The sequence below is a fragment of the Loxodonta africana genome, chromosome 9 (assembly GCF_030014295.1).
Source record: "Loxodonta africana isolate mLoxAfr1 chromosome 9, mLoxAfr1.hap2, whole genome shotgun sequence".
NCBI classification, from domain to species: Eukaryota; Metazoa; Chordata; class Mammalia; order Proboscidea; family Elephantidae; genus Loxodonta; species Loxodonta africana.
In genome coordinates this window covers 19,113,605-19,129,426 of record NC_087350.1, presented here as the reverse complement: position 1 = coordinate 19,129,426, position 15,822 = coordinate 19,113,605, and the positions used below count along the sequence as shown (strand labels likewise).

At 38.2% G+C, this 15,822-nt stretch overlaps 1 protein-coding gene across 10 annotated transcripts in view; it reads left to right on the top strand.

Moving 5' to 3' along the window:
• The window catches only part of ERCC6L2 (ERCC excision repair 6 like 2), a 167,345-nt gene that overhangs the window by 74,035 nt on the left and 77,488 nt on the right, over positions 1-15,822 (top strand). For 8 of the 10 annotated variants that reach the window (XR_010322946.1, XR_010322945.1, XR_010322947.1 and 5 more), the window contains 4 exons: positions 1,394-1,546; positions 4,828-4,908; positions 6,201-7,365; positions 12,558-12,712. Coding sequence is in view for 6 of the 10 variants with exons in the window: in XM_010587479.3 (XP_010585781.2) it covers positions 1,394-1,546; positions 4,828-4,908; positions 6,201-7,365; positions 12,558-12,712 (1,554 nt within the window). In the remaining 4 variants the exon portion in view is untranslated. Of the gene's footprint in view, positions 1-1,393; positions 1,547-4,827; positions 4,909-6,200; positions 7,366-12,557; positions 12,713-12,762; positions 12,816-15,822 lie in introns of all 10 variants that reach the window. The other 2 variants (XR_010322948.1, XM_064291139.1) reach the window with 1 other exon arrangement.

The following is a 15,822-nucleotide window of genomic DNA, read 5'->3' as shown; positions in this document are numbered from 1 at the left end:
TGGCCTTTTGGTTAACAGCCAAGCTCTTCACCACTGTGCTGCCGGGGCTGTGTGTATATGTATAACATAAATATCTCTCTATGTAGCTACATCTCAGTGTTCAAGGGAAGGTCAGGAGGAAGAGTCATCAGGCAGCTGGACTGTTAGTTGCATCAGTTGCTATTGTGATTCTGTATGGTTTCTGGGTCAGTTGATATTGAATTGATCAAGTCAGTGTACTGATCCATAACTTCTTAAAACTGAGCTCCCAGGGGTCTTAAGAGGGACAGCTTGGAGATGAGAAATGGTTAAAAGTATAAGTTTTTGATCTATTAAAGGCCAGGTACAAGTTCTAGAAGTGATACTTCCTAGTTGAGCAATGCTGGACAAGCCACTTAACTCCCCTAAACTTCAGCTTCTTTGTTTCTGAACTTCAGAAAATAATATCTCCTAGGGTTATATGAATGAAATAAAAGAATATAAATAAAATGCCTCACATATAGTAAGTGTTCAACAGTTGGCAGCTATTACTAATAAGAAGAATTATAGTTGCCTAGAGTAGCTTATTACCAGAAACCAAACCCATTGCCGTCAAGTCAGGACTGACTGCGGTGCAGATCAGTTCAGACGATGGCCACGGTTCGTAAGTGTCCCTTCTGACTAATCCCACCGTCAGCAGTAGAGTGGAGTTACTTTCCATTCTGTGCGTTCTTTGTTTCTTCCAAGAAATTTAGAATGTACTTGTTTCTTTTAAGAAGTGCACTTGGAGTTAATCAGATTGTATTTAATTTTACATATTTACATTAATATTTAGTAAAATACCCAGTAAATAGTGCACATTAATGTTGATATCAAAATGGTGTATATTCCTAAGGGTTTCATGTCCATGTTCGGTATTCATAATTGTTTCAAAGGTGCAGTGTTTTTAAAACAATGGTTGGATTTTTGCCGTTAGTTGACAGCATAACCATTGCCACAATTATTTTGCTACCAGTGTGTTATTATATAATTATTTTAGATTATAATTTAACTTTAGTGATGTAGTGATTTCTTCTGTCACTTTTGGTAGTTTAGTAGTAAGAGTCTAGAAAGGAGAAAAATGTATTAAAATGTATACTTCTATTATTAAACACTTTGTGTTAGGTGGCTATTCCATAGAAATGCAACCTTGACACAATTGTTAGAAAACAGATAAAATAGGAAATGTAAGATCTCTGCTTCAGTGAGACTGGCCAGATTATTATTATTTCACCATAATGGCAACATCTGCCAGGGAAATTAAAACAAAATTTCCTCCCTAAGGAGATCCTGCCTGCTCTAGCTAAAGCTGTGTATATACAGGGAATGCCAGGAAATTCTGACATATTCTTGGAGCAAACACTTCAAAAAATATCTTGTGTTTTTTCTGTTTTAGCAACTGCACTGTGTAGTAGTTGGAAGCGAAAATGCCAAGCGATATTTTGAAGCAGTTCAAGGATCAAAAGAGCACCGAGGAGAGCTTTTTGGGATCCATAACCTCTTCAAACTGAGGTCCCAAGGGTCCTGCCTTACGAGGGACATCCTGGAGGTGTGAAATGATTCTTTGGCCTTTTTTGATAATATTTTGAACGTGGTTTTCTCCCTGAGGAACTTTAAAATCCAATTGCCGGTACCTTGTCAGTGAAACTTTTGATTTTTTATGTGAAATAAATGCTTCATGTTTAGAATTCCTACTTTTAGAGCAATAGGAAATGTATTATTATACTATAAACTAAGATTTTCCCGTGCGCAGTTATAAATTCAGGCTGTCCCTGATAACAGACGAATCCCGTTCCTAAATCTGTCTTGAAGTCAAATTTGTACGTCAGCTGGAATAGTTAGGTAATAGGTAGGTACGGTTCGTATCTAACACCAGTCAAATGTTTGTCTTAATACGTGGTATATAGTGTGCCTTACTCTGCGTAAAAAACATCCAAGAAATACTTCCAGATGCGCTGAAACATCTTTAACGTAATAATAAACCAAAAAACCAAACCCAGTGCTGTCGCGTCGATTCTGACTCATAGCGACCCTATTGGCCAGAGTAGAACTGCCCCATAGAGTTTCCAGGGAGTGCCTGGCGGATTTGAACTGCCAACCCTTTGGTTAGCAGCTGTAGCGCTTAACCACTAGGCCACCGGGGTTTCCAATATAATAATTAAAAAAAAAAAAGTAGAGTAATAATAATAATGTTTTGATGCACCATTGCAGAGTAGCTCTCGTTTGTTATTACAAACCATTGTCATAGGTTTGCAGGGGCTGGTTTGGAACTACAGCTTGTCCGTAAGTCAGACATCTGAGACCCAGGGACTGCCCGTGATGCGCATGCACAGTACAAACACCTACACCAGACAGTGTGCGCTCCAAGGCCATGTTCAGGCTGGCAAAGAGAAGTTTGTTATTTTGAAAACAGCTGTTGAAGTCAAGAACTAAAAAAAAGAGACTTTCCTAAATAAACAAAAATATAAAATATGTTTTGATTAAAAGTTACCAAATACTCCCTGATATGCACTCTCATGTGTCATGGAGATTTTTGTTTTCTGTTCCCAATAAAAATTCCACACCAGCATTTCAAACTCTCCCAGTTGTGTTCATCTTCAGCATACAGATGTTTCTTATTCTTCGAACAAGATATTTATATCCTTTAAAAAAATCTTTAAATTCTTTAATAGATCAGAGTACTAAGGATATTAACCTTATTTTCTAGTTGATATTGATACGGCTGTCATAAAATCCTGGAGTATCTTGTCCAATGCCTACATCTTATAGGTGAGGAAACTGAGGCACAGAGAACTTAAGGATGTCCCCCTTGACTTCCAGGACTTTGTAGTAAAACTTTAAGGTACTTCGTTTATTCAGTAAGTACCATAAAGGCAGTTCTAGGAATAGCTGGTCCCTTGAGTAACTTAGACGGTCTTGGTGGGAGGTGGAAAAGGATGTTTATATTATAAACAAATACCTGTAGTAAGCATATGCTGAGCAAGATCAGCAGTAGTTCAAAGCCATTACTGATTGTTGGGAAGAGGAAGATACATATTATATATTATACAATGGCTGATACATACTGCTGAAGTTTTCTCTTGCAGTAACAGTTTTTGATTCTGATTGAGTGATCCAGGGAAAGTCCTCCTTTTTCTGTCTTTCTCATTTTTTAATATGCTGTTTCTTTCATGGGCATGAGCTTTTCCGTTTCTCTTCTCGTAACAATAGCCTCATTTGTTGTCCAGGCCCAGCTCAAACCCAGCCTCCACCTCAGAGTGGTGCGTGACATGCCAGCCTGTTTTCATGTTTCTAATTTGAAGTCATTTTCTACAAAAAAGAAAAAAATGGAATTTTTTTTATGTATCCTGTTTCCTGCCTATATCAAACAGTTGAATAGTTCTCTATTTCATCAGAATAGCCACTTAATCCTTTGTAAAACGCGTGTTATATAAGACGTGTCAGGATTACAGATTATTAAATGGAAAGTTCTCTTGTTCACTAGTTGTCCTAAGTATATCTTGTTTCTCCTCCATGAATGTTTATTAGGGCCGGGAGCATCCATGTCGTGCGTTTTATTTGCATTTTACTAGGCACATCATGTCGTCACTGTTGTGAGTTGCCGTCCAATCGATTCCAACTCATGACGACCCCATGTGTGCAGAGTAGAATTGCTTCATAGGGTTTTCAAGGCTGTGACCTGAAGGGAAGCAAACAAATCACCAGGCCTGTCTTCTGAGGGGCCCCTGGGTGGGTTCAAGCCACCAACCTCTCAGGTAGTAGTCAAGCGCTTAACTATTTACACCACCCAGGACTCCTCTACTATGCCTAAGGGCTCAATAGACATTTTTGAATAAATGGCTATATGAACAATAACAACAAACTAAATAAAATTGTGGAAATACATATGTACTTTTTTTATGTGTACATACATTTTATTTATATATATATACGCTAGAAGATCAGGCTCCCCATACTTAGCTTTATCTGGGAAGTTTCAAGTGTTGTTTTTTATATATACATACATTTTATTTATATATATATACGCTAGAAGATCAGGCTCCCAATACTTAGCTTTATCTGGGAAGTTTCAAGTGTTGTTAGTATGTCCTTACTGTAGTTAAAAAAAACAAATTACTAAAAACAAAACCAAACCCCTTACCATCAAGTCGATTCCAACTCATAGCAACCCAGCATAACAGAGTAGAACTGCCCTATAAGGTTTCCAAGGAGCAGCTAGTAGATTCAAACTGCCCATCTTTAGGTTAGCAGCTGAGCTCTTAACCACTGCCCCACCAGGGCTCCGTAATTATTCTGTAGGCATGGTTATTATAGATATCCATCCAAACCAAACTCACCGCCATCGAGTCGATTCTGACTCATAGTGACCCCATAGGGCTTCCAAGGCTGTAAATCTCTGCGGAAGCAGACTGCCACATCTTTCTCCCACGGAGCCACTGGTGGTTTTGATCCACCAACCTTGCAGTTTTCAGACAGTAGCTTTAACCACTGCGCCACCAGGGCTTCTTTGGGTATCAATACTGGGTAGATATATAACATACTTTTTTGCATTCCTCCTCCCCTAGTAGTACTTTTACTAAATACTTTTCAGTATTTAGTTTTCAACATCTGAAAGAGTAAGCTTTAAAACAAGAATTAAGAGTGTTTTAAAATGTTACATAAACTGTGTATAAATTCCTTAATTGGAAAATAACATTAAGAGAGCTAAAGCAAGCTACACCCGGGTTTTCTTTCTAAACTCTTAGCCCCCCATTGCTGCTGTTGTTTATCTGATTGTTTTTGCTGCATATTTTACACAGTCATTTGCATTCTTTGTTGCTGACATTGTAGAGAGAAGGCCAAGTGGAAGCAGGGATCATGACAGCCACAACGTGGTGGAAGGAGGGTCCTCCAGCTCAGAAGCTACAAATGGCAAGTCATTTTTTACCTGTTGCCCAGAACTCTAGAAAACATGTACTGAGACAATTTTCTTTTCCTTTTCCATTGTTTTTGATATGTAAAGTCATAACTTTTTTTTTTAAGTCAAGAAAACAAAGACAGAGGACTGTCAGTAAAATTAATAACCTAGGCTCATTTAACATTCATCAGGCATTTGTATCTAAAGTGGAATTTTAACTATACCAAACTGTAAATTCAAAATTAGATTCACTATATATTGGTGATGGGCCCAGCCCTATTAAATAAGTAATTTTTAATCAGCCTGCAAATTAAATGGAAAAATAGGGTGTTGAAGATGACGAAATCCAAACATCAAAATCATTCTTTGACTCAAGCAGATTTTTATTTGGTGTGAGCCCTTTCTCTTGTGATCTTTTTGGTAGGTAGTTTTGTGTCACATACCATGAAATCTATAATGCCATCTTGAGACCTTTTTAAAGGTAAAGAATATGTGTAGAAGATTTTATTGTTTTTGTTGCTGGTCTTTTTTCATTTGTTTTTGTTTGTTTTGGGGGGGATTTAACTATAAATTTATACTTGTCCGATGATTTGGAATTTGGGGTGAACATTTCTCTAAATTTACAGAAATATATGAATATCAAAGTATTACTGATATTACTTTCCCAAAATCTTTTACTAATAATGTAATGTGTTTAGATTTAGTTTTGGGAAACCAAAGGATGTATTTAACTCCAGTCATAGTGAAAAAAATTAAATATTGGATTTATTGTAGCAAATTTTACTTTAAAATTTCTTCAATGTTTTCCTGTTTCTTTGTGATCAAGATCCTATTGAATCTTATTTTTTTTATGTTTAATCAATTAGAACCATTTTCCGTTGTGGATTTTTACTTAATTCCTGAAAATTTGTTTTTATAGCACGATTGGAAGTATCTGCTAGACTACAGTAAACCCCACTCATTCTTAAGCAATAACTTGTTTGCTTCTCATTTTTGAGGCCAGGATCCTTGGCCCCTGCATCATAGAGGTTGACCACTCTGTTCTGTGTATTCCTTGTGAATAATTTGATCACATAGTGCTCTGGTTTAAACTTTCATTTATTTTTGGAAGGTTAGTCAACTTGAAAAGGGAAAAGACTACCAGACTATAATATTAAATCCTTTACATTTGTTTATTGAATGTTGTACTGTTAGAAAACACCAAGTTATATACTTGTACATAAATTATCTGCCTGAAGTTAATTCCCTTCCAATGTGATAGATTTGATGTCATCATCTAGTGTTTCTGCCATTGTTTCTTATGCAGCCTAGAGAGCCTGACTGTGAAGAACACAAAGGTCTAGAACTACCTGCAGAACCACTGACAGAAGCAGCTTGTGACCTCTGCAGTGATTTTAGTGATGAGGAACCTTTGGGAAACTCAAGAATAAGGACTGTTAAGAGCAATGCATCTCATTCAAGTAAAGCTTCAGGTGCTCCAGGACAGCTCACCTTACTCCAGTGTGGCTTCTCTAAATTGTTTGAGACGAAATATGAAGCAGTTGAGGATAGTGATGGAAATGACGCCTCTGAGGATGAAAGTTCTGATGAGCAGCCCACGTGCCGTTCAGCAGAAGCCAAAGATGATATGCTTGTTGGCTGTCAGAAAAGTCAGGACTCTCTTGGTACTCCAGGACATCAGAAAAAAGCTGGCATCACAAATCCAAATGAAAAATTTATTTTTGATATAAGTGAGAAGACTTTAAAACAAAATGTTTCTTCTGAGTCTGATAATGAAAAAAATCTTAAAAATCCAGTTGAACACGAGAATGGCACAGAATCAGAAGACAGCGATGTCGTCTTTCCCACGCAATATACAGTTCAGAGGTTCCCTAAGTGTCGTGTAAGGTTTAAGCCATCCTTGGAGGGATCTGAAGATTCTGAAACAGAAAATCCTGTGAAAATAACAAAGAATGGTGATGATAGGAAAACCGATGTCAGAGGAAATGGGCCAATTTCAAAAAACTTAAATCCTGAGAGCATTACTCTGAAATCTGTCATGAAAAGAAAAGGCACTAGTGATATTAGCGATGAGTCTGATGACATCGAAATGACTTCCAAGTCAAGAGTAAGAAAGCAAAGAGTTACTAGTTCTTTGAGGCTTAAGAAAGCAAAGGAAAGCAAAAGCAGACTTTACAGTTTTCCTAAAACAATGAAGAAGACAAGCCAAGTGTACACAGCAGGCGAGGACTGTAACTCCCAGGCTGTTGATGAGCTTTCATCCTCAGATGATGACTTATCCGTCGGCCATGTCAGTTCCTCTAAACAGAGCCATAGACCAAAAGTTACAAAAGATAGATTCAGTTTCTCTTCAAAACTGCCCAGCCACAACAAGAAAAATATCACTTTCGTACCAAGAAAACAAATGAAAATTTCAAACGAGAGGGCTCTCAGTCAAGAGCAGATATGTGAATCAGTGGATAAATTTTTAGGTAACTAAAAAGTGTTTTATTTAAGTGTTTGTTTTGTGCAATCAAATAGCTCTGTAAAAGATTCTTGAATTGTCTTGTAAAATAGCTCTAAAATCAAGACGCTACACTGAGACACAACTGAGAGGAAAAGGGGGCAGGATAAAGGGAAGATCACCTAGATCGAGATAGAGGACTTTGCCAGCTACCCAGGACCCCATTGTGTGCCCTGTCCGAATCACAGTCCCTCTTCCCCTGTAAATACTAATTATTCTGATCCTTAAAGCCTTTTTTATGGCTTTATGACACTAATATGCATCCCTAGACATGATAGTTTAGTCTCACCCATTTTATATATATAGCCTCTTTTAATCTATAGGATTCCTCTGCCATCTCTGTCATTTCTTAACCATGTATCTGTTGAAGAACTGGCTGTCTGTGGTGTTTTCCTCACTCTGAGTTTGCTGATTGTATACTCCTGGTGCAGTTAAACATGCTTCCCGGTCCTCTGTATTTCCTGCCTCTAGAGACTAGATGAGACACAGATTTGATCCCTTTGGCAAGACAACTGTTAGTGTTTGGCAAAACTGTAGGAGGCGTGACATGTTTACTGGTCTCTCATTGTGGTCTTAGCAGCCATCAGTGCTTAATGCCTGTGTCTGTCTATTCATTCACAGTAGCCAAGTGGTGAGATTTTCTACTTCTCCCATTTCTTTTTCATTTATTAGACTGTTTGTAAAACGATACCTCCCCTCATTTACTACCCATACCTGGTGATACAATTCATAGAGAAAAGGCAGAAAAAATGTTTAATTCCTTTCTTTAATTACCAATTTTTAGTATAATAAATTGGTTTCCTATTATCCTTCAAAGATGGCCCATTTGGTTTTTAATATTATTATGAATTAATTCATTTAAACATATTTAGTTGGTTTTAGTAAATAACAGTATCACTATTGAAGTTCAATTGTTCCATCTTTGACCAAGTTGAAAGCTTTTGACATGAGCCTTTTGGCTCCTGAGACCTTTTGACTTGATGCCAGTCATCTTTCAAAGCTTCTTTGCTGTCTGGAATAGCATGTTGCTCCAGGATCATCTCAGATGTTTTCTGCCCCAGACCTAGAATTAGTCATTTCCCAAGAAGTCCTGGTTTCTTTTAGTGAGAAAGTGTATTTCAAGACCATAGTCTCGTGCTAGGAATGATCATTGCTACTGGCTTGGTCCATTATTTTGGGGTCCTTTTCAGTGGACGGATTATATATGTACATATACACATATATTTATGTATATATAGTATTGACTGTATCTTTCTGCAAATAACACACACCCTCTACGTTTCTTTGCCAGTCATGCCCTCCCTCTGCGAGGTATTTTAGTAAGTGCCGCTATGTGATTTTTTTTTACATGTTGCTGTAAAAGAAAAAATTTAGCATAGCACACTTACGAAAATACCTCATGGCGGGAGGGAGCGGCTGGCAAATAAAGATGGAAGGTGTATGTTTTTGCTTGAAAATGTGTACTTATATGTGTATATATGTATTTTTATATATGGTGATAAAATACATCATGAATTTATACCTAAAATTTGAGACTACAGAGCTTGCCCTTTACTGAACCTTTTATTACATTCGTATCCCATTTCTTCCATACTGACGGTCCTGGTTCTCAAGCGTGTGGGTAACGATTGACTTAGGCTGTTGTCAGGTGCTGTAGAGTCTGTTTCTGTTCACTGGGACCCCATGTGACAAAGTAGAACTGCCTCATAGGGTTTTCTAGGCTGTAATCTTCAGGGAAGCGGATTGCCAAGCTGTTCTCCCATGGGGCCACTGGTTGGATTCAAATGGCCAACCTTTTGGTTAGTAGCCAAGCGCTAAACTTTGTGCCACCAGGGCTCCTGGATTGAATTATGATGTCCCATAATTACTCATTTGTTTTATCCTGTATTACACAACAGTCAAAGAATAAAAATACTAATACTACAGCAATATGGTTATTGGAAACATTAAAACTTTTTTTTTTCTTTGGCATATGTCCCTCCATTTTTAACGTAGATATTCTGTGCGTACATGGTCAGAGCCCAGAGACATCGCGTGATGTATTCTTCCCTCTTAGCCTTCCTTTATTCCTGATTATGGAGGTGACTCTGTATTTAATGCTACCCAGTGCCTCTCCAGAAACCCTGGTGGTGTAGTGCTTCAGAGCTACAGGTGCTAACCAAAAAGGGGGGTAGTTCAAATCCACCAGGCGCTCCTTAGAAACTCTATGAGGCAGTTCTACTCTGTCCTATAGGGTCGCTATGAGTCGGAATTGACTCAATGGCAATGGGTTTGGTGTTTTGTTTTGTTTTATTGTCTCACCGGTCATTTTGAGTGTAGCTTATTTTCTATTAGATTTCTCAGGAAGGGTACACGGGAATAATATTCTCTCAGTTTCTTGTTGATAACAGTTTGTGCTCTTATTTTTGCTGGATATGAAATCTTTGGCTCATACTTTCTTTTCTCAAGTATTTTAAATACTGTATGTAGCTTCACTTTTTTCTGCCATAAAGTGTTGTATCATATGTTCTTATTTTTTTCCCCCAGATTCTCAAAGGATCATTTTCTTCATTGTAGTCCAGTAATTTCACCAGAGTTTTTAGGTGTTGGTTATTCTGGGTAAATTTTCTCATATACACAATGTAGTTTCAAATTCAATTTTTATTTCAGGAAAGCTTTCTTATATTAATGTTTTTAGCTATTTGTTCTATTCCTGGGCTTTCTTCATCAGGGACTTCTAGTATTCAAATGTTCAGTCTTTGTCTGTCTTCAGTGTTTGTCAGATTCTGTCAAGCTTTTTTTTTTTTCCTTAATGTCTTCATTTCTTTTTGCTATTTAAAATTTTCCTTCTGTTTCTTCTAAGCCGCTATGTGTTGTGTTTTTTCCCTCTGTGTTCCTTCTAGCTCAGTCTTCTTTTCTGAAATTATTTATTTATGTCTTTCTTGAGTTCCGTCACTCATTCCTGAGCTTTCTAACTCTGATTTATGTTGTTCTTTCATGTCTTTTATTATTTTCTTAGTGTTTTACCTCATTTGGAATAGGTCACAGTTTTAATCTGTTTTGTGAGCACATCTTTCTGGCATGTTTTTATTTAGAGATATTATTCTGTTCCTTATTCTCTCTCTCTTTTTTTATAATGATTTTTAGGAGATTTGACCCTGATGCTTTTATGTTTCTCATCTTTATCTAATGTTATTTCTCCTGAATTTTGAAAATGAGGCAGGGTTTAGGAAATCTTTTCTAACCTCGTGGGGATCCATACCTGTTGTTTTTGTAGGGTTCGCAAATGTGGTGGCTTCCTTTCTGGGGTTTCTCTCCACTGCTTTGCTCTAGACCTTCTCTTTCCTTCGCCCCTGCTCCTACCCTGCTCTCATTTTGATTCCCTTCCAGCAGTTTCTCCTCAGTATGGGACCCTGACCTGGGAAGGAGTACTGACGGGTCAGTTTGGGGACTCCTAGGGGTTAGCCTGCCACAGACCCTTCAGGCCCTTTGCCATGAGCCCCAGTGCCTATTCAGCATTGGAGTTTCAGCTGCTGGCCTCAGATTGGCCCATCGTGCTGCTGGTGAAGACCTGTTGACTATTTTGGGGTCTCGTCAGAATTCTACCCTGTCGCTTCTCTCCTCCTCTACAGACCCTGATGTCATGTAGACTTTGTGGCTATTGTGGATTGTCCCTACCTGCTTATATTTTGGGGCTCGTGGAGGTATCTTGTCTGTCATCGAGTTTTGTTGTGAATATCTATCAGCTTTTGGCTCTGCTGTCTAGTTGGTGTCTATTTTTACATGGAGATTCAGAGAGATTGCAAAAACTTCTTCCCCTATCACCAACATCTGCCCAGAGTTTAGCCTGGTGATTTTAAGAGTTAGCATTGCTTTAAAAAATATCTGACTTATTTCCAAAACTACATCATACATCACTGAAGCTGATACGTGAGCAAGGATAATTTTCTATATAAACCTTAATGTTTGCGTTTGATTTATTTACTCATTCTTTGTTTTGGGATTATCAGTAGACTCATTTAAAAGTTCATTATGATACATACATATTTTTAATGCTGTTTAAATATTAGACTGTCCTTTGGTTTGTGTGCTACAATTAAATTTTAGGTTTGAGGAATTATTGCATAAACTACTTTTAAAATGATCAGCTGGGTATTTTTTACTGTGCGTAGAAGGTGTCAGTAGTTAGTGTGGAACTAATGCTATTTTGAACAATACGTAAAATGGTCATCAAAATTAAGAAAAATCTGAGTGAACTCTCTACCAGAAGAATCCTTTTTAAGATTTTGAGTATGTGTGCCACACGTATCATTTGGTATTTTGAAATGTTAGAATAATATTATCCTAGTTACTTTTTCACCATGTTATTTAACAACGGCTTGTTTTTGCATGACTGACAGTTTCTGGTTGAGAGGTTCAGGACTAAAACAGCACAAGTATTGAAGGTCATACTTGAGGTTCATTGCCAGAGCTGTTTGAGGGAGCTTTTACAGACCTCAGTCCTAGCCTTCTCTTTTATGACCACAATTTAAAAATAAGTTATAGGTGCCTGGAAGCAAAGCAATAAAAAGAAGAGACATTTTTTAAACCTCTTTTCAGATAAAGGCTATAAGTTAATTTTTTTTTCATTTCCTAAAAAGCTCTCAACTTGACATTCTCTGGGCATATGTACAAAAAAGACAAAACACAAACAATAAAGCTGAACAAAGCCAACCAAACGAAACTCCCTGGTCATAAACCCAATGCTCCCATTCCATCACTGTAGTCAAGTACATATTTAAAATAATGGATGAGGCTAGCACTGGCCCTTCATTAGGAGACATTTTTTTTCTAAATCAACTGAGAAAACCAATTCCTGAAGTGGACCTTCCGTCATAATTTTTCTCCTGGCCAAAACCCCCATTTTAGGTTTAAATCTAAAAACGGTTACCTACCCTCAGCAGTTGTCACTTTGAGGAGAGGGAAAGGACGTTTCCAAGGTAGCCTAAACCAACATTTTTGAAGTCTTCAACTTTTTTAAAAAGAATATTGTGGTGTTATCCTACAAACTGAATACTTTTTTGAGGATTAAAAATAAACAGTTTGTTTTTAGTATATTGCTGGTAATGTTTAAGTGTACGTGGAGCCATATTGCTTTGTAATGATACATCACTCAATCATAAACATCTGATTACTTCCTAGATGGTGTTCAGGAAGTGGCTTACGTCCACTCAAACCAGAATGTGATTGGATCAAGCAAAGCTGAAAATCACATGAGCCGATGGGCTGCACATGATGTATTTGAGTTGAAGCAGTTTTCCCAGCTTCCTGCTAACGTAGCCATTTGTAGTTCTAAGGTAAGAAGAATAGAGGGTAACATCTTTCGTTTTTATCTCATTTTTCACAGAAGTTACTCAACAAGACCCTCTCTAAGTACTCTGACAAGAGTAGCTGTAAACCGTAAGTGACATACAAATTAGTATAAAAAACAAAGTACCCTTTGGAGAACTGCAGTCACCAAAGATAATGTTTTAGATTAAAAGATTAATCTATATCTAAATGCCTAATAGTGTTGAGTTGCTTACTAGTTTCCCAGAGTAAAACTTTGCCTATCTCCCAAAAATGAAGAAGAACCTGAGGGAATCATGCGGTTAAATCAGAACCAAAACCACTTCTGCTCATATGAAAAAGGAAAGGATGATTACATTTCAACCAAAATTTTCATCTAAAATGGATGCACACGCAAAACTAGCTTCATATAGAGTTTACATTTTTATCAAAAGGATTTTTATTATGTTAAAAGTAATAACTACTTCCTGTGGTCTCTTCCGATTTAAAATTTCCATTGTGTAGAAATAGATCTTTATAGAAATGTAGTATTGTTTTATTTACACATAGTTACTTTCATCAAAGGTTTTAAAAAATATTTTATTACCCTTCGGCTTATTACTCTTTATTAATTCCTAAGAGCTAAGTGTCTGAGGAGTACTTTTATTTTTTTTAATTGTACTTTAGGTGAAAGTTTACAAAACAAACTAGTTCTCATTAAACAGTTAGTACACATATTGTTTTACGACAGTGGTTAACAGCCACATGACATGTCAACACTCTCCCTTCTTGACCTTGGGTCCCCTATTACCAGCTTTCCTATCCCCTCCTGTCTGTTTCTGGTCGTTGCCCCCTTAGTCTCGTTTTGTTTTATGAGCCTATCTAATCTTTGGCTGAAAGGTGAACCTCAGGAGTGACTTCATTACTGAGCTAACAGGGTGTCTGGGGGCCATACTCTCAGAATTTCTGCAGTCTCTGTCAGGCCAGTAAGTCTGGTCTTTTTTAGTGAGTTAAAATTTTGTTCTGCATTTTTCTCCAGCTCTGTCTGGGACCCTCTGTTGAGATCCCTGTCAGAGCAGTCAGCAGTGGTAGCCAGACACCATCTAGTTGTACTGGACTCAGTCTGGTGGAGGCCATGGTAGTTGTGGCCCATTAATCCTTTGGACTAATCTTCCCGTTGTGTGTTTACTTTTCTTCATTCTCCCCTGCTCCCAAAGAGGCGGGACCAGTGGAGTATCTTAGATGGCCACTCAAAGGCTTTTAACACCCCAGATGCCACTCACCAAAGTAGAAGGTAGAACATTTTCTTTATAAACAGTGTTATGCCAATTGAGCTAGATGTTCCCTGAGACCATGGTCCCCACAGCCCTCACACCAGCAATTTGGTCCCTTGGGGAGTTTGAATGTGTCTATGGGGCTTCCATGACCTTGCCTTGTAGAAATTGTGCTGGCTTTCTGAGGAGTATTTTTATACCAATTTATGGGTTGTTGTTGTGTGTTGTCGAGTCAATTACGACTCATAGCAACCTTATAGAACAGAGGAGAACTGCCCCATAGGGTTTCCAAGGTAGATTTGAGCTGCCAACGTTTTGGTTAGCAGCCTGAGCTCTTAATCGCTATGCCACCAGGGCTCCAATTTATGGGTAGGGGTTAAAAATGCATACAGTACATAAGAATGATACTTTGTTTCAAGTTATTAGTACCTTTAAGAATGAAGGGAGGTAAAAACCTCTAAACTGTCAAGCTGTCTTCGTTTATTTGTACCTCACATGGTCCCACGATGGATTTGGAGTGTCCTAATAATAAAACTGCTACTATTCATAAGGTTTTCACTGGCTAATGCTTTTCAGAAGTAGACTGCCGGGTCCTTCTTCCTGGTCTGTCTTAGTCTGGAAGCTCAGCTGAAACCTGTCCTCCATGGGTGACCCTGCTGGTATCTGAACACTGGTGGCATAGTTTCCAGCATCACAGCAACACACAAGCCCCCACAGTATGACAAACTAACAGACACGTGGATAAACGGAGAAAAGATTGAAGTTGTCAAGGATTTCATTTTACTTGGATCCACAATCAACAGCCATGGAAGCAGCAGTCAAGAAATCAAAAGACGCATTGCATTGGGGAAATCTGCTGCAAAGGACCTCTTCAAAGTGTTGAAGAGCAAAGATGTCACCCTGAAGACTAAGGTGCACCTGACCCAAGCCGTGGTATTTTCAATCACATCATATGTATGTGAAAGCTGGACAATGAATAAGGAAGACAGAAGAAGAGTTGACGCCTTTGAATTGTGGTGTTGGCGAAGAATATTGAATATACCATGGACTGCCAAAAGAACGAACAAATCTGTCTTGGAAGAAGTGCGGCCAGAATGCTCTTTAGAGGCAAGGATGGTGAGACTGTGTCTTACATACTTTGGACATGTTGTCGGGAGGGATGAGTCCCTGGAGAAGGACATCATGCTTGGCAGAGTACAGGGTCAACGGAAAAGAGGAAGACTCTCAACAAGGTGGATTGACACAGTGGCTGCAACAATGAGCTCAAGCATAACAATGATTGTAAGGATGGTGCAGGACCGGCCGGTGTTTCGTTCTGTTGTGCATAGGGTCGCTATGAGTCAGAAGCGACTCGACGGCACCTAACAACAACAGTAAGGAAACCAGAATACAAAATGAAATTTAGGACCAGGGAAAATACAGATTAAACTATAAGTTCAAGGCTAGAAGACAATTAGAATACTGAGATATAGACCATAGCGTCCTACCCAGTTATTTTAAAAGAATGACAAATTTGATTGAGTTTTCTGGTGGACAAAACAAAGAACATAAACAATCTATTTAGTCATTTCTCAACTAGTGCATTTGGAAATGTGTGTGGGCAGTGTTGGTGGTCGCAATGGCTGGATGCCCATTAATATCTGCAGGCCAAGGATAGTAACTGGCTGTGGTGTGGGGGACAGCCCACATTCAAAGAATTGTTCTGTCCAAAATGCCCAACACCCTGTTCAGAAACACTGAGTTAAATGGTTGTGGATGTCCTTAAGAGGAAAAAAAAAAGTTCTAGGAAGAGCAAAGCTTTTCTACGTACTTAATTTGAAGGAAATTTGCGACATGGAGTTGTAAATGTGGGACATATAGTGATA